The sequence below is a fragment of the Corythoichthys intestinalis genome, chromosome 8 (genome assembly GCF_030265065.1).
Source record: "Corythoichthys intestinalis isolate RoL2023-P3 chromosome 8, ASM3026506v1, whole genome shotgun sequence".
NCBI lineage: Eukaryota > Metazoa > Chordata > Actinopteri > Syngnathiformes > Syngnathidae > Corythoichthys > Corythoichthys intestinalis.
This window is the reverse complement of record NC_080402.1, coordinates 47,004,011-47,028,768: the sequence shown is the minus strand read 5'-3', so window position 1 is coordinate 47,028,768 and position 24,758 is coordinate 47,004,011. Positions and strand designations below refer to the sequence as shown.

The window sequence follows — 24,758 nt, the reverse complement described above, 5'->3', positions numbered from 1 at the left end:
TCTCACCGAGTGCTGACTAACAATGAATGTGAATGAGCAACTGTGGCAGGCTGAGAGGAAATGATGTGTTACTGCAATAATGTGTAGGAGTGGTCTATTTTTGGTCAGTGTGAGACTATGCGAGATACGAGGTGGTCGACAGACAGACATAGGACAGAAATGGTAGGCTGTAGAAGAGGGAAGAAACTAAAAGTAAAAGTCATGGGGGATAGGGCGAGACTGTGTGCGTGTGTGTGGGGGTGTGTGGGCGTGTTAGTGAGCCTCTGAGCACATTTCGGTGACGTAGCAGCAGACGCAGATGAGGGGGAAGAGGAGAGGGAAGATGAAGGATGAAGGTGGAGGCTGATGATGCTATGTGAGGACGTTTTGTTTCTTGAAAAGAGACGACTGAAAGTACACAATGAAATGTATGATTTTTGATTAAACCACAAAATACCTTGGATTCCACCAAAAATGTCAGACTTACATGTAGTGTATTTGCAGACATGGTTCCTTTACACCTTTTCGTGTTTACTCTTGCTAGATGATGAGTATGCCTACCACATTTCATGTCTTGCTAGATGATAAGTATGCCTACCACATTTCATGTGGAGTGAATTAGCCCTTGGTGCGGAATTTTCAAAAACCTTTTTTCAATCACAAATTTCCCGAGAATATACATCATCGTCACGCTGACCCCATTTTCATTGCCAGGAAAAAAAAACAAACAAAAAAAACAAACAAACAATGTAGAGATACTGTATATACAGTTGTGTTCAAAATTATTCAACCTCCACAGTGGATGCGTGTTTTTGCAAGTTTGAAGTTTATAATCACATCAAATAATGACATGTCAAATAGACAAATACAACTGAAATTACAAAAAATATTTTTGGGAATATTCCAATTAATGGCCTTTCTGTGATTACCTTATTGACAAAATTATTCAACCCCCCCAGTCCACCACTCTTAAGAACAAAGGTTTCCATCAGGTGTTTTCAAACAGCTGATGAAAATATCTGTAGATGTGAACGGAACCCTAAAGAGCACCAATTATGCAGATTTAAAAGGACTGTGACACATGGCTCTTCTTGGCAGTTAATGACATCTGTACAACATGGTGAAGTCCAAGGAATGGTCAAAAACGTTTAGAGAGGAGGTCATTTCACTTCATAAGCAAGGATATGGATATAAAAAGATAGCAAAAGGACTAAAAATTTCAAAAGACACAATTGGGAGCATAGTCCGCAAGTTTAAAGCTAAAGGCACAGTGGAACCGCTACCTGGGCGTGGTAGAAAGGCATTACTGTCTGCATCTGCTGTGTGATACCTGAAGCGAAAGGTGGAGAAAAATCCCCGGGTGAAGGCTGAGGAACTACGACAGGACATGTCATTGGAAGGTAGTCCGGTTTCATCCCAGACTATAGAGATGAAAAAACGGTATCTGCTCTAACTAAAACCACACAAACATTAATAGGTTTTCATATTTTAATGAGGATAGTATGCTAACAATGACAGAAGGGGGAAAAATAAGAAAGTGAACCATCACATTTAATATTTTGTGGCCCCCCCTTTGGCAGCAATAACTTCAACCAGATGCTTCCTGTAGCTGCAGATCAGTCTGGCACATCGATCAGGACTAATCTTGGTCCATTCTTCTCTATATAACTGCCATAGTTGAGTAAGAGGGATGTCTGGCATGAATTGCTGTCTTTAAGTCATGTCACAGCATCTCAATGGGGTTCAAGTCTGGACTTTGACTTGGCCACTCCAAAACGTGTATTTTGTTCTTCTGAAACCATTCTGAAGTCAATTTACTTCTGTGTTTTGGATCATTGTCTTGTTGCAGCATCCATCCTCTTTTTAGCTTCAATTGTCTGACAGACGGCCTCAGGTTTTCCGACAAAACATCCTGAAAAGCTTTTGAATTTATTCTTTCATTAACGATTGCAAGTTGTCCAGGCCCTGAGGCAGAAAAACAGACCCAAAACATGACGCTCCCTCCAACATGCTTCACAGTGGGGTTGAGGTGTTGATGTTGGTGAGCTGTTCCATTTTTCCTCCACACATGACGTTGTACAGTATGTTACTCCCAAACAAGTCAGCTTTGGTTTCATCAGTCCATAAAATATTTTGCCAAAATTTCTGTGGGGTTTCTAAGTGCCTTTTTGCGAACATTAAACGAGCAACAATGGTTTTTTTAGACAGCTGTGGCTTCCTCCGTGGAGTCAGCCCATGAATACCATTCTTGGCCATAGTTTTACATACAGTGGGGCAAATAAGTATTTAGTCAACCACTAATTTTGCAAGTTTTCCCACTTGAAAATACTAGCGAGGCCTGTAATTGTCAACATGGGTAAACCTCAATCATGAGAGACAGAATGAGGAAAAAATAACAGAAAATCACATTGTTTGATTTTTAAAGAATTTATTTCCAAATTAGAGTGGAAAATAAGTATTTGGTCACCTACAAACAAGCAAGATTTCTGGCTGTCAAAGAGGTCTAACTTCTTCTAACGAGGTTTAATGAGGCTCCACTCGTTACCTGTATTAATGAATTAAGATGAATTAAACAATTTGATTGAGAAAATCACATTGTTTGATTTTTAAAGCATTCATTTGCAAATTATGGTGGAAAAGTATTTGATCAATACCAAAAGTTCATCTCAATACTTTGTTATGTACCCTTTGTTAGCAATAACGGAGGCCAAACGTTTTCTGTAACTCTTCACAAGCTTTTCACGTACTGTTGCTGGTATTTTGGCCCATTCCTCCATGCGATCTCCTCTAGAGCAGTGATGTTTTCGGGCTGTCGTTGCGCAACACGGACTTTCAACTCCCTCCACAGATTTTCTATGGGGTTAAGATCTGGAGACTGGCTAGGCAACTCCAGGACCTTGAAATGCTTCTTACGAAGCCACTCCTTTGTTGCCCTGGCTGTGTGTTTGGGATCGTCATGCTGAAAGACCCAGGCACGTCTCATCTTTAATGCCCTTGCTGATGGAAGGAGATTTTTACTCAAAATCTCTCGATACATGGCCCCTTTCATTCTTTCTTTTACACAGATCAGTCGTCCTGGTCCCTTTGCAGAAAAACAGCCCCAAAGCATAATGTTTCCACCCCCATGCTTCACAGTGGGTATGGTGTTCTTCGGTTGCGATTCAGTATTCTTTCTCCTCCAAACACGAAAACTTGTGTTTATTAAGCTTGAGAACGATAAACCGATACGACCGGATATTTTACAGGTGAGAGATACAGATGTATCGATAGTAAAGTTACCATTCGACAGTTATTAGCCATTAAATATTCAATGAACCGACAGTAGAGATAGAATTCGGCTATCGCGAGCACAAGAATCGGCTTCTAATGCCTGGTTCAATGCATTGCATAATATGATAATTTAGCTTTTACTTCACATGCTGCGCTTGTGTCATTCACCACACAGCACACTTAGATCAAGACCGCACGCATGATATAATATGGACAAGCACTACTCACAGTCGTGGTTGCCTTAACTTCCCATGCATTTCGCCAGAACTGCGACTAGTCGCCGTCATTACCCAATCGTCACGGGCCTGTCATAACAACGCGAGAGCTAACGAAACCACAGTAACGCACGCTCTGTAGCATTTTCTTCACAGCCCAAAACGAAACTAGAAGTTGCAACGAAGCAACATGCTAAAACAATGGACAGTGTGATCACCGACGCCAGCGACGTGCAGCGACTGATTTTCAACGCACCCAGGAAAACAAAAGTTGGACTTTGAAGTGATGAAGGCAGCCAGATCTGTTCGCATGGGACAGAGCTTGTGTGAAGTGTGGAGCGGTACAGAGATCGTGAGTTTTTAACCCTGAAAAATAACCCACTACAATGGTGGAAAGGTCGGCATATTGTTTCCACGAAACGCAGTCTACTTGAACATGAACATGTGGATTAGTTGATCTTCCTCAAGAAAAATCTGCCCTTCAAAAAAGATATGGACAGTGATGAGGAATAAAAAATGAGGAAGTACAGGCATAAGTGAATGACTTTGCTGTGTATTAGGTTAAAGTAATGATTATTGACCTGTCTGTCTAAAATGCCATGTTTTTATTCCCCCAATTATACCAGTCGTAAAGCATAATTTATTATTTATTTATGATAACACTAGCAGGTTTAATTCTTTTTTTTTTCGAGAGCTGCTGCATATAATTAGTATTTTTTGTTTGTAAGATGTTTACGTTGAAAGTTTGCACTTTAATTACTTACCTCTTGTGTTAAAAGCACCAGGAAATACAGTATTTGAATTACTGCACTTAATTGTTGTCTGTCACTGGAGTTTTATTTTATTATTAATCCCATCCAACAAAATGACGGTCATATAGTAAGCCTTATTTATTTATTTATTTTTTCATAAAAAAGTAAAACATAACATTGGTATGAAATTTTGTTGTATAATTTTGCTATATTAGCAATGTGGTCTTTTTATATGTTTAAATTACTGTACAAACACACACAACAAATATTTACTATCGTATCGTTTTCACTTTATCGAACCGTATCGTTCTTACACTGTATCGAATCGTATCGAATCGCTCTGCCTTAAAAATGTATTGTTTTTTTAATCGACTCGTAACCTGTGTACCTAGATACTTATCGAATCGGCTTCATGCCAGAGATTCCCAACCCTAGTGTTTACAGGGTGACCCAAAAAAAAGTTTACACTCAGTTTACTGCTTGTTTAAAAGCCATTGAAACATATCTAAGTAGGTTGTCATGGTTAAGTGATACATTAAGGTCACTCAATGCAGCTGGTAATCTCTCGTCTCTACAATTCCTGTGCTTCTGCTGAAAATGAAGAAAACTTTAGCTGTACCTGAATTGCTGCGTGCCGGTCTGAAACCTACTGAGATTGCAGCAAATCTGAGAATATCCAGATGTGCAGTCTACAAAGTTAAAAAGAAGCTGAAAGATACTGGAACAGCCTCACGAAAACCTGGGTCTGGAAGTGAAGATCTGTGCGGACCAAAAAGTTGATTGACAAGGTGATATGTGGCCACCCCAGAGTCCAGATCTCAATCCCCTGGATTATAGCATATGGGCAACTGTGGACAGTGCCTGTAAGAAGCCACAAACTTCTGTGGCAGCCTTGGAGAGGTCCATTGTTAGATCTTGGGAAAAGATGACAGCATCCTACATAAAGAAGACCTGTCAAGCGTTCCGCAGGCGCCTGGAGGCTGTTGTGACACTTAAGGGAGGACACATTGAAAAATAGAGTGTACTGTACATGTTCTTTACAATAATGTATAATTTGTGATTCAATTCTAATTCTAAGATGAATGAACATGGCATTTAAGTTGTATTATGGCAGTGTAAACTTTTTTTTGGGTCACCCTGTATACCAAAAAGTTTTATTTTGGTGCAGTGCAGGATTTGAGTCCCTGGCGGCGCATTGTGTTACTGATAGTAGCCTTTGTTACTGTGGTCCCAGCTCTCTGTAGGTCATTCATTAGGTCCCCTCGTGTGGTTCTGGGTTTTTTCCTCACCGTTCATGTTATCATTTTGACGCCACGGGGTGAGATCTTGCATGGAGCCCCAGATCGAGGGAGATTATCAGTGGTCTTGTATGTCTTCCATTTTCTAATAATAGCTCCCACAGTTGATTTCTTTACACCAAGCGTTTTACCTATTGCAGATTCAGTCTTCCCAGCCTGGTGCAGGTCTACAATTTTGTCTCTGGTGTCCTTTGACAGTTCTTTGGTCTTGGCCATCGTGGAGTTTGGAGTGTGACTGACTGAGATTGTGGACAGATGTCTTTTATACCGATAATGAGTTAAAACAGGTGCCATTAATACAGGTAACGAGTGGAGCCTCGTTAGACCTTGTTAGACCTCATTAGAAGAAGTTAGACCTCTTTGACAGCCAGAAATCTTGCTTGTTTGTAGGTGACCAAATACTTATTTTCCACTCTAATTTGGAAATAAATTCTTTAAAAATCAAACATTGTGATTTTCTGTTTTTTTTCCACATTCTGTCTCTCATGGCTAATGGTTTACCCATGTTGACAATTACAGGCCTCTCTAATTTTTTCAAGTAGGAGAACTTGTACAATTGGTGGTTGACTAAATACTTATTTTCCCCACTGTATAGTTGATGTGTGCACAGGGATATGTGTACAGTGATACAGTGATTTCTGTAAAGTCTTTAGCAGACACTCTAGAGTTCTTTTTTACCTCCCAGAGTATTCTCGCTGAACTCTTGGCGTCATCGTTGGTGGACGGCCACGCCTTGGGTGAGAAGCAACAGTGCCAAACTCTCTCCATTTTTAGACAAGTTCTCTGACTGTCGATTGATGAACATCTAGACTTTTAGAGATGGTTTTGTATCCTTTCCCAGCTTTATACAAATCAACACATCAGACTATGCTTCTCATCCAGACAATTCTTACCAGGTATGTGTTTTATAATGGGCAGGGCAGCTTTAAACCCTTCATGAGTGATTGGGCACACACCTGACTTAAATTGTTTGGTAAAAATTGGTTTCAATTGCTCTTTAAGTCTTGTTAGGCAGAGGATTCACTTACCTATTTTCCCCCCTTCTGCCATTGTTTGCAAACTATCCTTATTAAAATATGAAAACCTATAAATGTTTGGGTGGTTTTAGTTAAAGCAGACACTTTTTACATCTGTGTGATTTTGACAAAGATCAGATCACATTTGATGGTGAGAAATTCCAAAAGGTTCAAATATTTTTTCATACCACTGTATTATGAATTCAGTTTAATACCAAATCTTGGATGCAAATGTCATGCAGTCATTGACAAAGCTGAGGCTTGGGTGAGGTTGGACTTTCCAACAGTTCAATGATCCTAAGCATACTTCAACATCTACCACATCTTGGTTGCAAAAGAAGTGCTGGAAGATTCTGGAGTGGCCGTCTCAATCACCAGGCTTAAATCCCATTGAAAATCTCTAGTGGCACTTGAAGAAGGCAGTTGCAGCACGCAAGCCCATAAATTTTAATGAACTAGAGGCCTTTGCCCATGAGGAATGGGCAAGATACCTGTGGATCACTGCAAGAAACTTGTGTCAACCTATGCTTCACGTCTAAAGGACGTTATTGTTTCAAAAGATGTTGTACTAAGTACTAAAGTTATACATACCTAGGAGGTTGAATAATTTTGTCAATGAAGTATTCACAGAAAAGCCATAAATTAGAATATTCCCCAAAATATTTTGTTATTTCAGTTGTATTTGACTATTTGACAAGTCATTATTTCATGTGATTGTAAACAAGATGAAAAATAAATGACAAACTTGCAAAAACACTTAGCTCCTGTGGGGGTTGATTTTGAACACAGCTGTATAATACACTGTATAGAGGTAATTTAGTGTCACCCAGTCAACCAAGACAGTTATCTATTCCATACATTGTTTAAATCAGGCAAGAATTTAAAAATAAAATAAAGTAATAATTGCAGCTTGAAGCTTTTTGGGACTTACTATTGTGGGTTGCGTTACGATGAATATTGCCATATTTTTTCCCATTAAATAAATTAGTTGAGAGTGCTGACATCTCAAAAACTAAAATGATTCTTTTTTTCCGAAAAGGAAGACATTGTGTGTTTTTTCTGATGAGCTTCTTGTGGCTTTTTGTGGTTATGCGTTTTTTGTTTCTAATTATGATAGGCATACCTACCAGATTTCATTTTGCTAAATTGCTTTGAGTTGTCAATTTTCGAAAACCCGGGTGGCAAAATTTAAACTTAAAATGCCCCTTCGAACCAAAATGGAAGAATTACTGTGTCTTATAAAGCAGGTCATTGTGAAACCGCATTTTGTGTATTTACATCTGAAACGCATGTCTAACAAGCTCTCTTAGCTTAGTCAGTCAAAAGACATGAATTCATAGGCTGCAACGCTCTCATAAAGTCTTAAAATGACATATTGCAGACTCGTAATGGTATTATCAAGGAGCAAACGACATTCCTTATTGTTATTCCTGCTCCTGTCCTCTAAGTGAGCTGCTGCTTGGAAGTCAAACTATGCAGTTACAAGCCTCAAGGATCTCTTTGCTGTCTAAATATGACCGCCAAGGAAGTTGACAAACAATAAATTTGTTAGTTTAGAGGGATTATACTGAAGCCACTTTATGGCATTTCGATGAAGATCTGAAAAGTGTTGATCATGAATTCCTTTCCCTTTATGTTTTCAATATTTGGCACATTTTGTGGTGAACCAATGAAGCAAACTTTTTTTTTAAAAGAAAAGTTGCTGAATGTACTGTATATATGCATATATATTTTTGAAAAAGCTCAAATTCATTCTTTAGGTATACAGTAACTTATAATTCAATTCATGAATACCGGTAATTCATTCATTCATTCATTTTCCATGCCGCTTATTCCTCACGAGGGTCGCGGAGGTGCTGGAGCCTATCCCAGCTAACTTCGGGCAGTAGGCAGGGGACACCCTGAATTGGTTGCCAGCCAATCGCAGGGCACAAGGAGACACACAACCATTCACGCACACACTCACACCTACGGACAATTTAGAGCGTTCAATCAGCCTACCATGCATGTTTTTGGGATGTGGGAGGAAACCGGAGTTCCCGGAGGAAACCCACGCAGGCACGGGGAGAACATGCAAACTCCACACAGGAAGGCCGAAGCCCGGGATTGAACCCTTGATCTCAGAACTGTGAGGCAGACGTGCTAACCACTCAGCCACCGTGCCGCTCTGAATACCGGTAATTATAAAATAAAATTGATGAAACTTTCCTAAATTTACCTTACATTTAAATATACAGTATTAAAAAAAAGAATTTCTTAAATTAAGGCCAGTTTGTTATATTATTAAAAAAAAAAAAAAAAGCTAAAAAAACGCTAAAATAAATTTATCAGAAAATAAATCATAAAAAAATATTTTATGATTGGTTAAATGTATTTAAAAAAAATAATTATAAAAAATATTTTAAAATGAAATATATATATCTAAAAAAACATTAAAAAAATATATAAATTGACAAACCCTTGTAATTTTGAAATAAATTCACAAAACTGAACTAAATCAAGTCACCCAAAATGTTTCAAAATTTATTTTCTTAACACGTTGATAAAAGTATTCCTAAATAAATTAATGAACTTTATTAATAAACTAATTAATTAAAATCTATTTATTTATTTTCTACAATATTCATTGAAAAATATTTTTATTTGCAGCCTATGCAGCCATTTTTTCCAGATAATCATACATTAATAATAATTAAGGTAAAATGTTTAATTAATCTTGATTTACATTTTTTCCATAATTGCTTAACCTACTAATGCATTTAAAAAGATTCTTGTGGACAAAAGCAGTAGTGTTTTACCCAAAAGAACTCCATTTTTATTTATTTTTGTTTTTCCCTGACTATGGCTAGGTTCAGACCGCAGGTCTTAATGCACGAATCCGATTTTTTCCCCGTGTTTTTCCAACTCGAGTGAGGCATTAACGTGACGGTCTGAACCTGACAAGTCGCATAGAAGTGGACCATTTCAAATCCGATGTGGGCCACTTTAGTTTGTGGTTTAAATCCGATCTGGGCCACATTTTTTCAGAATGTAGCGGCGGTCTGAACTGTCAAGTCTCCCACATCGGAATTCATGCAGCAATTACGTAAGCAAAGAGCGAGAGCAGCATGCAAGATGGCAGCGATGTAGCAGTTCATTCCTGTTAGCGTCTAGCTTGAACTCGACTTTTACTAAACAGGATGCTGGCTTGTCCACAGTCATATAAAAATACAATGAAGAAAAGGATAAGCCTGACTGTGCACCAATTGAGCAATATTTAAGTATTGCTCATATGGCCGAGTCGGGGCAAACTGACACACACACACATATGCCGATTTTAAGGGGGGGGGGGGGGGGGGGTAGGTGGCCTAAAAGTGTCATTGCATGAAATTGACTTTCCTATATACTATATAAACATTGTAAAGCAATGAAACTGCAACAAAAATGAATGAAATGAACAAAAAAATATATTTCTATAATGGGTCAAAATTATTTTTCGAACAGATCATGTGACTAGCACCTTAGACAGTCATTTGCTTTGCATATAATTTAAAAAAAAAAAAAAATTAGGTGAGGGCAATTTTATTTTTCAAAAGATTTTTTTCTTTGATTGAAAATATATACTGTATATATATTTTTATTGAAGCAACTTTCTGGGGGATTGAATGATTTAGACACAAATGTCCTACCCATAAACTGCCCAAACACGAAAAGAATTGCTTCAATCAAAGAAAACTTTTTCAATGAAAAATTAAGTGTTTAAATGCAATTTTTTAAATCTCAAAATATGTTTTCGCATTCAAAAATGTTTTCTTTTTTTGATTGAAGTGATTTTTCTTTTTTAAAATATTTTTTTGAAGCCACATTTGTTTTGACTGAATAATAAAGACAAAAACGTCCTAGCCAAAAATGTGGCCCAAACAAATATCAACATTACTTCAATCAAAAAAGTTGCTTCAATCCCAAAAAAAAAAAAAAAAAAAAACCCAATAAAAAAAAAAACCTCCCCATGCATTTTTTTTTGAGTTTCAAATTAATTTTTTGCATTCAAACCCTATTTTTTTTATTGAAAATATATATTTTGACTGAAGCAACTTTTTTTTTTAAATTGAAGCAACTTTTTTTGATTGAATAGTAAAGACACAAATCTACCTCCATATGGCTCCGCCCAGGGGATATAATTTTTGACTGGAGTAACTACATTGGCACAACACCGGCGGGCGTATCATATTCAATGGTTGACGATCTTGGCGAAAAGTATTGCCTAGCAGCAAGAATTCCCCTCAAGAATGATGGGAAACAAAAACCGCTCATTGTCAACTAAATATTATAAATATTCTTGTAAGTTAATTTTATTGCTGACACTGCGTTTCGGGTCATCAACATGTGGTGCCCCCCCGCCCCAAAAGTCAAACTCAGCCTATGCACACACATAAGGCTTATGAGTGTGTGTCATGCACGCACAGTGCGTAGCTATTTGTTTTGATGCTTCTGCGCATGCGGGTTAGTTTACACAGCGCATGTCGGACTGCGAATTAGTGCGCATGTGTGATACTTAAATGGGCTCAATGGACAAAGACACGCCAAAAATACAGATATGACAAAAAAAATCGTAATTGTGCATTAACACCTGCGGTATGAACCTAGCCTAAGAAGTTTTTTTCTGTTATATTTGATTTATTTATTTAAACGGACAATGTTGAGTGGTCTTAAGACAAATGTTTTTTTTTTTTTTTTGCATACCTGTATAGTTAAGAGATTATTAAAAACGTATTTATAGTGTATGTTAATATAATTCATGTTCAAATATCGCAATTTAAATTTGCTAATAAAATCCAGACATTTATTCTGGAAGTTTTCAAAATGTTTCTTTAGCAGTTTTTGAAAACAAAGGTTTGAATCGAACGGTGAATCACCTGAGCCAATACACTTGAAAGTAAAAGTCAGTACAGTTTTTTTTTTTTTTGCATCGATCATTTAGCCTATCATTTCATTAGGTTCATATTGGTGAGAAATGTAGCCCTGACCCCTGTTCACCCAGTCTGTTCGGCCTTATTAATGTCCCGTCCCCAGCACAAAGGGTACATGCATGTTATGCTGTTATATCTTCCCTACCAATGTTGGGACCAAACCTACTCCTTTCAGTTAACCGTTTCTAGTAAAGTGTGGATCCATTAAAGACCTCGGCCGAGATCTCCTTTTTAAATGTCAAATAAACAATCAGACATGTTAATTGGAATTCAAATGTCAGCAAGAATCACGAGAGCTGAGGCAGTGATTGTACAATGCATTCTTTCGGGTTTTATTCAGCGTTGTTAGGAAGAGTCATGTTTGGAAATTACAAAATGCACTGCAGATAAAAACAGCAGAGAAAGATCCAGAACCCAAAGAGCGATGATGGCTGGGTGGGAAAAAAGCGGGAGAGAGAGGAAGAGCACAGGAGAAAAGGAAAAGAGATTTCATCCACCAGGAACAAAACATGACCAGATTGAAGTTCAGGCAGCTGCTCAACTCCCTGAAAGGGATTTCTTTTTTCATATTTTTATTATTGTTCAAGTATTCTGGTTTCCCCCCCGTGTGAAATAACAAACATTCTTTGAGTTCATCACCAAAGTCTTTTTTGGTCTTATTTTTCTCCCCTTTTTTATTAGATTTTTTTTTTTTTTTTTTTTTGGTCAATTTTTTTTAAACACTTTTACATTTTTGGTCAACATTTTATTGTTTTTAAAAATAGAAGGAAAAAAGTAACACACTGCTCTTAAAAACATCTATTTATATATATATTTTTACATATACAGTATATATGTTTATATATATATATATATATATATATATATATATATATTTCTTTTTCTTCGTATATTTATATATATATATCTTTATTTTTTTCTTGTAATTCCTGAAGTTTACCCCACATAGTGGCATGCACGTTGCACATGCAAAATCTTTAATTAAATACTGTCTCTTTTTCACTTCAAACTGCCATTTATGCTCTATTTTCTTTTTTGAATCCCCAACTTGCTGAGTGAGTCTTTTGTGGCACTGGCTCGAGTTCGACTGGGTCCAACAGTTGCCATGGTGATGGAGTTAAAGGAAGGAAGATGGATGGATGAATGGATGATGTTGATATATGCACACTGGTTTTTTTTTTTTTTTTTAATTGATCTTTCTTTCATTTTGAAAGTCAAATTGACATTTTTAAACTCGAGATTTCTCAAAAATGTATGTTTTAATTTTGACTCTAGATTTTGTTCAATGTTTTAGAATTACCATGCTCCGTACATTGTGTAATGTTTAAAAGTAGGGGAGGAATGTCTAATTTAGTTGCAAATAGTATTACAAAGTATGTACTAAACATTATGGTAATACCCACAGATGTAGCTAGGAGTGGTCACCTTAACTAATTACATTTTTATGCATAAATGTTGACAAATGGCTAAAAAGTTTTGTTGTTATGGTTAAAATTGGTCCATGTAAATTGTTGGAACAGAGGGATTATACGGAGGGTTTTAAAATTTCTCCCAAAAATGCTTTGGACCCATCTTGTACTTGGGAAGCACGCAATGAAAGAAAGAAAGAAAGAAAGAAACGAAACAAAACAATTTGTTGAGTTAGAATAAGGTTAGACTAAAACCAAAATTCGCTTGCCGATTTAACTATTTTCCCCATTACGTCGTTTTTTTTCATCACAGTTCACATACTATACTGTTACTACTCGCCAGAGGTGGGTAAAGTAGTCAAACATGTTACTCAAAATAATATTACCCAAGTAAAAGTAAAAGTAGTCATCCAAAAAATGTACTCTAGTACAAGTAAAAAAGTATTTGTTAAGAAGAATACTCAAGTAATGAGTAACAAATCTGAGTAACTGAGTATCTGAGTAAAAAAAAAAACAATGTTTTTTTTTTTTTTTTTTTTTTAAATCAATATGAACTGTTATTGTCATAGTTTGAAGAAGGAGACTATAACTTATTACAAAACCAGAATAAGTCGAAGAAATAGCAAAAAAACAAAACAAAAAAATCAATGAATTCCGTCGAAAGAAAAAAAACACAAACGAAGCATCATTGTTCAAAGAGGATGAGTGCCTTCTAGTGGAGAAAATATTTCCTATTATGCAATCTAAAAGGATCAAATCTGTTTTTTCAAGGTCAGTCAGTGATACTCGTAAATATAAACTGGCTTTTGGGCCATATTGACGGCAATTCTCAATGTCAAATACTTTTTTTTTTTTTTACGTTGCTTTAAAGAAGCCACGTGATTGAACAGGCCGACATGATCATAAAACGGCAAGCTTGAGTCTGATTGGTATAATGGAGTCATGTGAGTATTGTTGCGCCGTCTCATTGGTAAAACTGGTCGCGCCATTGTTAGCATCTCTGGCAAAAAGAAAAAGGAAAATCTTGTAGGTAGGATAAAAAGGAAAAAATGTAATGACTAGTTTAGCCCAAAGTAGCGGAATAAGAGTAGCGTTTCTACTTTAAAAATATGGCTGAGTAAAGCTACTCTTAATGGTAGTTTTCTCAAAAATTTCCTCAAGTAAATGTAACGCATTACCCACCTCTGCTACTTGCACACAATTATAATTACAGTAGATGTAATCTTTGCAAAAACATAAAAAAACATTGCAGTAATGTCTGTTTCTTTTACATGTCAGTTTTTGAACTCAAAATAAATAAGCACATATCTGCAGTACTGTATTTTCATGGCTTTTAATAAAACGAGAGCTTTTGGTTTAAAAAGACGACGCAAGAGAAAAAAAAAAAGAGATCAGTTTTGCATTTTACATCCTAAAATGAGTTGAAAACAGCTGTCAAACCTTACAAAAAAAATTTTTTTGTTCTCCAGTGTATGAGGGAGAGAAATTCCAACACGTTGAAAGTTGCACTAGTTTAGGCAGCTCTCAGTTTATGTAAGTATATTATAAGTATATTATGCTTCGATAAAAATATGTGTTGTGACCAACTCAAATTTCAAACTCCCCTTTGAAACTTGTCATTTATTATTATTATCTTTAATTATTATTATTTTTTTTTTAAATATTTTTTTCCTGATTTAACGTCCAAAAAAAACTGAGCTGTGGCCATTTTTTTTTTTCTTACAGGAGGTTACATCATTTTCAGCCCACCTTAAAATCTAAGAAATAGTAACTTCTTTCAAATGTATTTGGTTTTATTTAAAGGTTGCCATGGTGATACCAAGTCCTGGGTGAAATTTGCGACAATTTCCTGTTCAACAAGAAAGCTTCTCATTAAAAAAAATGGACCTTATATGAACACGGCAGCCAAAGACTGCCGCTGCGTGGTCATGAAAGGATACTGCGTGTATGTGAAAGGATGTATTTTTTAAAATTCATTTTATTGTATATTTTGTTGAGGAGATGGGGTGGATGAGAAGCAAGACGAGGACAGACATCATCTCCATTGACAAACTTTTATGCGTCAAAGTGTACAGAACAATTTACAAAGCTAGGGTGGACAATGTAGGAGTTGAAAAGGGTGTGGGGTGGACAGACACGCATACACACACATTTTTTTGTTTTTAACATACGTCATTTGGTTGTCAATTTGTAGTGCCAAAGTTGACTAAATGAAAGGTAGAACTGATACTCCTTATATTGTTGGGCTATTCTGGAAAATAGGTAATTAATGCTAATAATACTAAAACATTAGAAAATAATTTTTCAAATGTGCAAAATTTGCAAATAAACCTATACAAATGTGTATATAAAACAAATACACGAATAAATAAAAAATAAAATATTGATGATTCAAATACATTTTAAATTAAATATATTGAAAATGAACATTAAAAAAATCTATTTTCACATAAATTCACAAGAAAATACATTTATGTATTGTATTTCCAAATATACAAACAAACTATGACGCCAATAAACAAACCAAAAAATCATTTCAAAAATGTATTTTTCTCTTTTGGAAAAAAATATACTGCTTTATGGACTTTTCCATAATAATGCTATGTTAAAAAATACTGTCGTACTTTCAGTACACTAATAAATGTTATGCTTTTTAATACTGACACCATCAGGAGGCTGTAAATTATTATGTTCTTAAAAGCAAATGGATTGTTTATAAAGTATTTAAAAAATAAATAAAATATCAATCATGACAAACAGCTGCTAAAACATACCTGAAGCACACACAGATACGCACAAAGTGAATGTCTCCCTGTGGCTGTGACATCATGTGGTTGAGAAAACACCGTAATGTGATGATGCGATGATATCAAGGTAGCGATGACATCATGGCATGAGGTGACTTGGCGGTCCAGTGCCTTTTGTATGAATTCACCGCCGATCCCCCCTCATCCGCTCTTATAATCACGGGACGCTTACCTTTAAAGCCCCCAGTCCCAATTACCCCCTCCCCAACACGCACACACATGCACACACTAGTGCTGCCCACAGGGGAGACCACCGCCACGTGTGGTTTGAGCTACATAAGCACAACTTTTGGCAGCACTGAATATGTACAAGAAAACCCACATGATGTTTTGCAAAGAGAGCCCTTGAGTTGTGAGTTTGTCCGCACTCCGCTGACCCGCAATACCGCACCATTATAATCACCACAACGTAAACAACAAAGAATATGCTTCAAGGTGGGCCTCTCGAATTTTTGGAGTCAGTTTCACTGACCCCTAATAGAAGAGATATTTTTCCAACCGTCACAAAATCCAAACGCCATGTAAACTTTTGTACAGTGCTACCATCAGAGTTACAAGTTATATTGTTCTTTAGTAGATCTCTCAGTTATCTGGACTTTAAAAAAAGGAAAAACTTTTCATTTTTACTGGGGCCATGCCGGCCATCAGTGTGCCCACAAATGTTCTGTAAACGACTGAAACATCGCCAGTCACGCCTTCTGTCTCAGATTGGTTGTATTTTATCGGGCTAGACAACCCTCCGCCCCTGATGAGTTTACTCAATACTGTCAAGCATTATTGACAATTTTCGAAAAAAGGACAAAAAGTGATTTACATGTATAAGGTGACTGAGTACTTTTACTTTAAACAGTTGTTTTTTTACTCAAACTGTATTTCCACTGAAGAACAGCGTGATTTTTTTGGTCAAGATGCCGTGTTAACGAGTTTAAACGCGAGGTACTGTGCGAGCATGATTCAGCTTTGCCACCACAACATTCGCTCAGTATCCCGTTTCTCGCTTAGAATTTGAGATATAAGTAAATTGAGTAACAGGCTCATTCACAGCAGAAATGAAAATTGTGAATCGAGATACAACTGTACTATGTGTAACCCTGAATATCATAGGAATTAAAAAGTTGCCTGTATTCCAGAAATAAAGTCATATTACGATAACTGAAAATTCTCACAGAAACATTTTACAAGAATAAATTTGCTTTTTTTTCAAGAGGAAAAGTTGTATTTGGTAAAAATAACTAAATGTTGTTGGGTTGGAAATTGGTAACCTTGAGATCTTACAGTGTTCCCCTGGAAAGTTGTGATTCAATTCTTGCAACTTTACCTACTATAAGCTGATTTAAAAAAAATCTATCCTCAATGATTTATTAAGGGTCTTATATATTTGCAGTTTATGTGCTCAAGCCAAAGCCCTCTATGGTAAAAAAGTGCATTGACGCCAGAAGGAGTTTCTACTAGACTTGCTGATGCCCTTTGCAATAGAAAAGTCGTACTTTACTGCCGTCTTGTGGCATATTTAGGCAACTACAAACCTTTTTGCTGCATACCAATTGACCTTTCGCAAACTCTCTTTCCCATTAACCCATCATATGTCCGAGAGACTATCGTTAAGGGAGTATGTCTGAGAAAACTCTTGGATGCCCCATGGTCTACTTGATTTATTTGGTGGTGTTGAGAGCGCCAACTGCCCAAAAACATTTTGGAAGACGAAAAGGATCAATATTCTGCGGAGGTCCATAATGCTGAAGCGATGCGCCTATGGAATATCGGGCACGACACGAGGTATCCCAGGAATATATCAGTATAAATACGGTTTCCCAAAATTGATAAGAAAAAAACAACTGGATTCCAATTCATTAAACAATTGGGACGTACGGTGTCACTCCCAGCTAAATGTCTCCAAAATAAATACGCATAGCCTACAGACTTTAAGATTAAGCTAACGCCAGAGTCTAACTAGCGAGCTGTCTTGCCTAAAATGCTTTAGTAGCGGCAATAAGTTTCTTAAAAGTGGATATCAAAGTTGTAGTTAGTTTCAAGTACTACATCTTTACTAGGATGTCATCGCTAAAACGTCAAAGTATAGCCGTTTCATTAGCTGAAGCTAGTTAAATTCATGTCTTTGTTCGCTGTCTGTTCTATGTGTAAGCTCATATTAAAGCGATGCTTTGTCAACATAGCATGCTGATAAGTGACTTTTCATGTAACATTTTGTGAAAGGACACCTTAGTATCCCAACCCTTTGCTTTGCTCTAACTGTTGAAGCTGATGCTGTATGCCTCGATAGCTTGCAACAAATTTTCAATTTAACCTTCCGTTGCATAATGTAAATACTTTTGCCTCAATCCGGAGGATAATGCACTGGTATTGCTCCAAAATAAATCACTTAAATCACTCCAGTATACATCTGAACTCACGGAGCTTGTCGACTTCGCAACTGTAACTAAGGGTGGAGCTTTTGCGAAAGGTCAATTGCAGATTTTCAGAGGGGAATAGGGAAATCCTTCTACTTTCATTGAGGAGGGCTCAAAATGACAGGGTGGTTACCCTGTTCTGGACCTCGCTAGGGTTGGCTTCCATTACGAACGACATCTGCGCTGCCCCTCTCGTGGGCCCGTTGCCAAGACCATTGCAAAGGAGCCAGTGGGACTTTTAAGGCGTAGTGTTGTTGATTTTCACTATTACAGCGGGCGGGGTGGGTGGCGGTTGACTAATGTTACTCGGATACAGAAGGCACTGCGGCTCTGTCAGGGTCTGGGATACAGGGGGAAGTAACTGCAGACAGGGTTCCAGTTTGTGCGCTTTCACTTTCTAGAACAAGTCTGTGCTCTACATGTTAGCCTTTGAGGCAACGGATGTTGGGCAAGGAGCATGGTGGGGAAGGGGGGCGGATGTAGGGGGGCTCGCAGTGGGCAAAGTGTGCAAGTGGTGCTGACCGTCACCCCTTTGTTGTATTCCGTCAGGGATCGGGTCTAACAGTTCCTGCGGAAATCGCGCGGACGCTCATAAGGTCTGCATAGAGTCAAAGGATGTGGGCTAAGTGTACTGGGGAGATCTAGGATCTGCATGAGTGCAAGTTCAAGAGCGGTAACCGGATCAAAAAGCTATTGAGAACTACGGCTACAGTTATCATACCTAAATTCAGGAAATCATCTATACTAGTTGATCATCTGGTTTTAGAATATTCCATATAAATGACAACCAAAAGAAAGGTGTCATGTAACACCATGTCCAAGGGAAACCGAGTGGCGACGAAACTGGGCTGCTGAATACTAATCCTGTTTTTTGGCAGAGGAGGACTCGGCTGTGCTACAACCTTAAGTGGTACCTGGTACCTAGTCCAGACCTGAGAGGAGGGCTTGGGCAGAGGAGGTCAGCATTGGCACAGAGGGGACCAGAAGTGGTCTACATGTCCTTACAGGGGGATGGGACCAATATGGAGTTCTAAATTGGGCGGTTGTGCTGCTCAGTTTGCCTAGAACGCTACGAAAAAGATGGATGCAAGACTCATCACCCACCGTTTACTGCCTTTTACAACCGCTTCTCTTTTGGTGGACGTGAAACAAAAGAAGTCCCGGACCTCCTCCCTGAGCCAGCCTGAAATGTCGCCTTCTCGGAACCCGTGATCGTCAACGTAAGGCAGGGGTGTCCAAACTATGGCTCAGAGACCATTAGGCCTACCATGCTTTTTTTTTTTTTTTAGCAGCCGGCAAAATATCGTAAAATTTACAATTTGTGTTTTCGTAAATTGTTATACTTTACCCACTACACTTAGAGGCAAGGCAGGAGAAGTGTAGAACCAGAAGAATTTTGTCCTATATATTTACTTAAATATATATATAGAGAGAGAGAGGGCAACAAAAATGTATTCATATTGTACGGAGGATAAGGACTGTTCACACTACCTTTTGACAAATGTTCAGTTTAGCTCATATTGCGCTTGTTTAGATTCTGAATGTTGAAAATGCTATGTAAGTGGGATACAGGGCTGCACTCCACCAAAATATTCAGAAAAATCATTGACTTTTTTTCTTCATCACCAAACTTTTTTTAAATATAAAATAATATAAATATAATCCTGTACATATAAAATAATATATATATACTGTATATATATATATATTTTTCGCACATCTTTACCTAAACTGATAAATTTGATGCAAAGAATTCAAAGTGGTCCTTCGACCTTTGGGAAAAGGTTTGGACACCCCTGACTTTAGAGATGTAAACAGGACGGACTTGGCATACTTGAAGGGATATCATTAACATGACAACTCTAAAGCAACAGCGCTAACAATCATCAACATCATTGTCATTCAGCATTGACATTTTTATCAAGACTATCATCATGAACAATACTAAATACCAGATGACAGAAGTTCGCTTCCCTCCACTCTGTCTCCCTCTTTGCCAGCACCCCAGAATACCAGAATCAATCCTACTTAACCTCCAATATGTGCCAAATCCCAACAGATATTTTCCTTTGGAGTGCCAAGCAATTGCAAGAGAGAAAAGAGTGAAAAAGAGAAGAGAGCTTCATTTTGTAAACGTAAATGCAAAGTTTCCCAATCCCCCCACCCCCACAGTCCCAAAACATGGGGTTCCTCTCTAGTATGTGTTGAATCAATCATGCAGGTTTCCATCCAAATGGGTCAAAGGAGCGAACGCAAACAGAAGAACCGAGCTTTCAATTTCCAAGAAGAAGAAGAACAAGAAGTAATCAAGAGAAGAAATACTGAAGAAATTTGTCTGTTCTTTCTTTCCTCTTCTCCGCCCTTTTAACTGCGTGATGTCATTTCCTGTCAGGCTACGTTCGGGCGGGGCTTAAACAGCGCTCGGCATCCCCCTACCAAACAGGAAGTGATTTAATACCAGCACGGAGAGAGTCTAACAGTAAACAGAGATGATAAAACTCATCAAATATCAGCCGGCGCTGGATTGGCTGGTTTTTGCAGAATAGGCGGAGCTTCCTGGTTTTGTCCTTGGAAAAAAAAAGATAAAGATCAAGTGGTTTTTCTCCCTTTTTTTCTCCTCAATAAGTTTTGTTCTTTAGTGTTATTTTTCCTGGAGGCAAAGCTTGGCATGTAAGGGTTTAGTTAGGGAGAGGCTCTGGCTTTTTAGTGACTCGTGTCCCTTAAAACGTGAGTAGAAGCAGCAGGACCCACTTACAGAGTTCTCTAGAAGCAGACTGGTCAGAGAGTCACCTGAAGAAGAAGGATTCGACCAATTGCGAGTAGCAATTTTTGCCTCAGAAACCTGGCCAACCCTTTTATCAGGACCCTTTGTTAAAATCAGATGTTCCACGTTTCCGCCGGCAGTTTGGCTTCCCAGGAGAGAATTCTGGCAAGCATAGCTCTGATGGCCTTATTCACCTTCCGTTAACCAGTCTATTTGAAGCACCGTCGCCCTCTTTGCTCTGCACTCTCACTCACAGATTTCAGGCGCTGAAGGCAGAGTCCTCGGGAGGATGCCTAGATCTCCCCGTTCCCTTCAAGTCTACATATGCAAGGCCAGAACTCTGGAGGTCGACGCTTACCTCCTTGTGTTTCTGCCCTGATTCCGTCGCTAGCACCAGTCATCCTCGTCTGTCTCACTGTAAGGTTCATGCAGGCCTTTACGGGGTCCGCGGGCATGAGGGGGCCGGTGGTGCGGGTGAGGTGCCCCGGGAGGGCCCCTTCGATGTGGAGAAGGTGAGGATGATCGGTAGCCATTGGGCACCCGGCGTGGATGTGGGGGTGGCAGAGGGGGCCCATGACGGGCAGTCCTTGGCGAGCGGGGATGCGGGTTACCAGTGTGAGGGTGGGGGTTGCCATGGGAAAGACTTTGCTCATACGCAGGGGGCTCGTGGTGCCGCTCATACTCGTAGTCACGCTCGTAAAAGGGCCCATCCCCTTCCAGACTGTCTCCCAGTGGAGGTCCACTCCAGCGGCCTCGGTGTGGGGACCGCGGTGAACCGTGGATGGGTGAGCGGGGGGACTGGTGCCTGGGGGAACGGGGCGACCCATGCCTTGACGAGGAACCCCCATGGTGCGGAGAGGCTTGACGGGACGGGGGCCGGTGGTGGTAGCCCCTGTCGTGGTCTGGCGGCGAGAAGTGCCGTGGTGAGGGCGAGCGCAGGCGGCCTGATCCCGGGGGGCCGTAGGTGGGCTTACGGACAGCTGGGGAGTAGGTGACATGAGGACGAGGGACGGCAGGGGTCTGGGGCAGCTGGCGGCGGCCTCTTCGTGGAGTGCTGGTCCCCGAAGTCGAGGGGACAGGACTGCCGCTCACTGAACTACTGCCCTACAGCACAATGTAAATAAGGAAAATCAAAACGGACCACAACAAGAACAAAGACCAGAGTTGGAGCAAAGTTGGTAGATGGCAGGGAGCAGTAGGTAATGCAGATTGGTAGGCAGATTGGTCATAAACACTGATAAGGCAAAGAAGAAGTCAATAAAAGAAGTCACGTCACATTGGAAGGAGAGGGACAAATTGACATCCATAAGTGGTTTAAACTTAAAACTATTTGTTGGACTACAGATGCTGTAGCTCAAGGCATGACTATAGATCACTGCACCAACTCAGAGCATTATGTAAGATATATCCATTTACTACAGCACTTATACTCAAGATGTCACAGGTGAGTCGGAGCCCATCCCAGCAGACTTTAGGCAAGAGGCGGGTTACACTTTCGACTAGTAACTGCTGCGAGTCAATGTGACCTGTGCGAAGAACTGCTAACCATTCCAACACATCCGTGTAAATTATCTTATATCTATGGAAATAGCAAACACTGGAAAGAAGCCTTACATGGGTGTCATCATGACCCACCTGCCTGTGGCCCCGTCCGTCTGGACCTTCACTGGGTGAACGTGACCAGTGTCTGTCATGTGAGTGTCGATGAGCTAACTCGTGTCGGTCAAAGCGATCTTTGTCCATGGAGCCATGGTGATGGTGATGGTGGTGGTGGTGACGACGGTCTTTGGTCCTGCCCCGGTCCCGCTCGCGCTCCTTGGGAGGCAGGTCGCCGGACTGTGTGGTGGTACTCAGATCTGTGCCCAGGCCTAGTTTGATAGTGGAAACAAGTAGTTAGTACGGACATCAAAGCCACCTGGGACCTGCTGTTATCATTCCTGGGGCCATTGCATGAACCTGTAGGTGTTGAGTTTGTTTTTCATTATTTCTCACATTTTCAGCCTGAAAGAGTCCAATTTCAAATCCTGAAATCCTTGAAAATGAAACACTCTCTTGAAACCATGAAAAGGGGTCTTAACCCTGATTTGAAACCATAACCCTGGCTTGAAATCAAAATTTGACAACCAAAATGTAGTTTTAAACTGTAACCTTGCCTCCAAATCCTTGTTTCAGACTCCTAGCTGGTTTGAAACTAACCGTGGCTCCAGAAGCTTTTGAAACCAAAACCCTAGCCTGAAACTTTAACCTTGCTTTAATGGCCTTACCGGGTTTGGAAATCCTAATATTAAACCCTTATAACACTTGTTTGAAACAACAGCCCAAACATTTTTGTCTTTTACCTCCCCCCCAACTACTAGATTTCAGTGCTTCATTGAATCCCACAAATAAAACCTTCTTTTGAGATTCCAAACGCATCTTGAAACAATTTGAAACCCTCACCTTGGGTTCAAACACTCATTTGGAAACTCTAAACCTGGCAACAAACTCGAATTTAGGCTCAAATCTTAACACCCTTACTATTATTCTGTTGAAGAAACCATTGTGCCCCGCACTCATACATGCATATCCCAACAATCTTCCAACATGATGTAAAGATTGAAGTCCTTCATCGTGGGTTCAGGGTATACCCTACCGAACCACAAAGCGGACCGTTCCTCTGACTGGAAACTCACCCGTGTCTGCGTCTGTGTATCTTGTGAGGGATCGCTGTGAGGTCCTGTGGCTTCGGTCCCTGTGCCGGCGACCCCCGGCCCCGTGCCGCCCATCTTCAGCCACCACCCTCTCCAGGGAGTAATCGTCTAGCCTGACGCCACGGCCCGAGCGTCCGTGGACCAAGCTGGAGGTAGAGCGCCGCATTGGACTAGTGTCTGTGATGGTCTGAGGGTTCCAGGATAAGGACAAGGAAAGGAAGAGAACACACAAACAGTAGATAGCATGTTGCTGTGATTCTGGATTATTGATGTTCTTGCACCCCATTGCACACTAAACTGGTGCCAGTACTGGTCAGATACCAGGGCTCAATTTGGTAAACCCACAGCTCCATCATGTCATGTTGTCCCCCACATAAGGTCTAAATGTCAGCATATGAGTATGGTTTGTAGGTGTGAAATGGAAAAATGGTTCAGGCTAGGGACCATAGGTCACAGCCTATCAAGCTACTGATATAATTGTATACATCTGGCCCAGTTTTGTGAGGCACCCAGGGGTAAAAACAAGAAATAAATGCTCATCACTTTTGCTAATCTCGGCTTCAAACCTTAATTTGAAATCCAAATCCATGTTTGAAACACTGGACTTGACTCGTCTTAAACCCGGATTATAGCAGCCTGGAAACCCAATTGTGAAATACTAATGTTCATTTCATACCCAAATTTGAAACCATAAACCAAGGTTCAAACTGTAACATTAAACTCATACCCTTGTTTGAAATACCAGCCCGGGCTTGAAAGCCAATTTTGAAACACAATGCCTTGCTAGAAACCCAAACTCAAGCTTCAAATCCTAATTTAAAATCTTAACTCATGCTTAAAACCAGTGTTGTTTTCATCAACAATGACGATAATGAAAATATTTCGTTGACGAAATTTTTTTTTCATTATGATGACGAGCTAAAAAAGTGGCTTAGGAGAGAACGAGAGGAATGTCAGTTTTCGTCTGACGAGACAACATTGAGACGAACACGTGACATAGTTTCTGTCATATGTTCACAATGCGTGACATTTTCCATCGTAGCAATGTTTGGGTCATGTCACTCATTTGAGATGTTCTGCACCTCTCCCTCACTCTCCGCACCGGAGTTTAGGATTTGTTTCAAGCTCGGCTGCGGCGCGGCTTGCTTGTTTGGAAACACATGGTAAGATTTGGTATCTTATCTTGGCAAGAGAGAACATG

The 24,758-nt window shown here is 39.4% G+C and overlaps 1 protein-coding gene across 15 annotated transcripts in view; it reads right to left on the bottom strand.

Annotated features, from left to right (window-relative positions):
• Positions 1-16,448: 16,448 nt before the first annotated feature.
• Positions 16,449-24,758, bottom strand: part of cacna1ab (calcium channel, voltage-dependent, P/Q type, alpha 1A subunit, b) — a 197,698-nt gene continuing 189,388 nt past the window's right edge. For all 15 annotated transcript variants that reach the window (XM_057843193.1, XM_057843204.1, XM_057843206.1 and 12 more), the window contains 3 exons: positions 23,540-23,744; positions 22,503-22,735; positions 16,449-21,971 (listed from right to left, as the gene is read on the bottom strand). In XM_057843193.1, coding sequence (XP_057699176.1) covers positions 21,255-21,971; positions 22,503-22,735; positions 23,540-23,744 — 1,155 coding nt within the window. In that variant the 3' untranslated portion in view covers positions 16,449-21,254. The remainder of the gene's footprint in view (positions 21,972-22,502; positions 22,736-23,539; positions 23,745-24,758) is intronic.